At 43.6% G+C, this 1,134-nt stretch overlaps 1 protein-coding gene across 1 annotated transcript; it reads left to right on the plus strand.

Moving 5' to 3' along the window:
• The first annotated feature begins 138 nt into the window (after positions 1-138).
• Positions 139-1,096, plus strand: LOC103399191 (peripherin-2-like). Its single transcript, XM_008337916.3, has 2 exons — positions 139-739; positions 817-1,096. Exons 1-2 carry the CDS (start codon positions 312-314, stop codon positions 1,094-1,096), a joined length of 708 nt encoding a protein of 235 aa, XP_008336138.2. The 5' UTR covers positions 139-311.
• Positions 1,097-1,134: the final 38 nt, after the last annotated feature.

Here is a 1,134-nt window from a genome sequence, read left to right on the forward strand (position 1 = left end):
TCAGAGTTACAATACAAAAAGTAAAAGTCACCTTGAAAGATCCCGCTACCAACAGTTCAATATAACCCAGTGCATAAAAGACAAACTGCAAATCAGCCAACATTAAAAGGAAACCAATGAGAACTGATACAAAGAAGTACAACTTGAACTCATCTATCAACTAAGAAAACAACCGATGGTGTTTTTCTTTAAGCTCCTGCAAAGCAATAAAGACAGGGACGAATTACAGTAATACTTTACACAGGAATTACAAACTAAATGCTTACAAGCTATGGGCGCTGTACTGATTTAATGTGACTTCTTTCCAGCTAATGGACAACTCAAACATACACATTGTTCCCAACACCTTCATGATTGTTGGTCTGGTCTCTATGGGAACCAACTTCTTTGCTTCGAAGATCTCTCAGGATGCTCTCGACGCTGCGCGGTTTCCTCGCTGGAAGAACTTTTTGAAACCCTACTATGCCGTGTCTTGTTTTTTCACCACCCTCATGCTGCTTGCTGTTATCATGAGCTACGTAATGAAGGGCAGCCTGGAGTCGTCCCTGAAGATTGGCTTAAAAAATGGCATCCGGTTCTACAAGGACACAGACACACCAGGACGCTGCTTCCAGAAACAGAACATCGATCGGTTGCAGATGGAGTTTCAGTGTTGTGGAAACAATGACTTAAGGGACTGGTTCGACGTGCAGTGGATCAGCAACCGTTACCTTGATTTCAGCTCTAAGGAAGTGAAAGAGTAAGTTGGAGGACTCTACTTCCTCATTAAAGCATGCACTTTATACCTGTAACCTGTTGTGTCCTTTATTTCCGCAGCTACATAAAGAGCAATGTGGATGGCCGTTACTTGGTCCACGGTGTCCCATTTAGTTGCTGTAACCCCAGCTCTCCACGACCATGCATTCAGCATCAGATCACCAACAATTCCGCTCATTATAACTATGACTACCAGACAGAGGAGCTCAACATCTATGTCCGAGGCTGCAGAGAGGCCCTGGTCAACTATTACATGGGTCTGATGAACACCATCGGAACTGGAGTGCTGTCTGTCTTTGCCATCCAGGTACTGTATACTCTTCTCATACTGGAAAGTTAAATGGTGCAGAAGGGGTTTAAAACTTGTGCCACAAAAAA

Source organism: Cynoglossus semilaevis, unplaced genomic scaffold (assembly GCF_000523025.1).
Source record: "Cynoglossus semilaevis isolate Cse_v1.0 unplaced genomic scaffold, Cse_v1.0 C19151826, whole genome shotgun sequence".
NCBI classification, from domain to species: domain Eukaryota; kingdom Metazoa; phylum Chordata; class Actinopteri; order Pleuronectiformes; family Cynoglossidae; genus Cynoglossus; species Cynoglossus semilaevis.

What these genes read in the sequence shown, in the direction of transcription:
- LOC103399191 (XM_008337916.3), top strand. Translation starts at nt 312, where the DNA reads ATGGACAACTCAAACATACACATTGTTCCCAACACCTTCATGATTGTT. An exon ending in AGCTCTAAGGAAGTGAAAGA is followed by an intron (nt 740 to 816) that starts GTAAGTTGGAGG and finishes TTATTTCCGCAG; the next exon opens with CTACATAAAGAGCAATGTGG.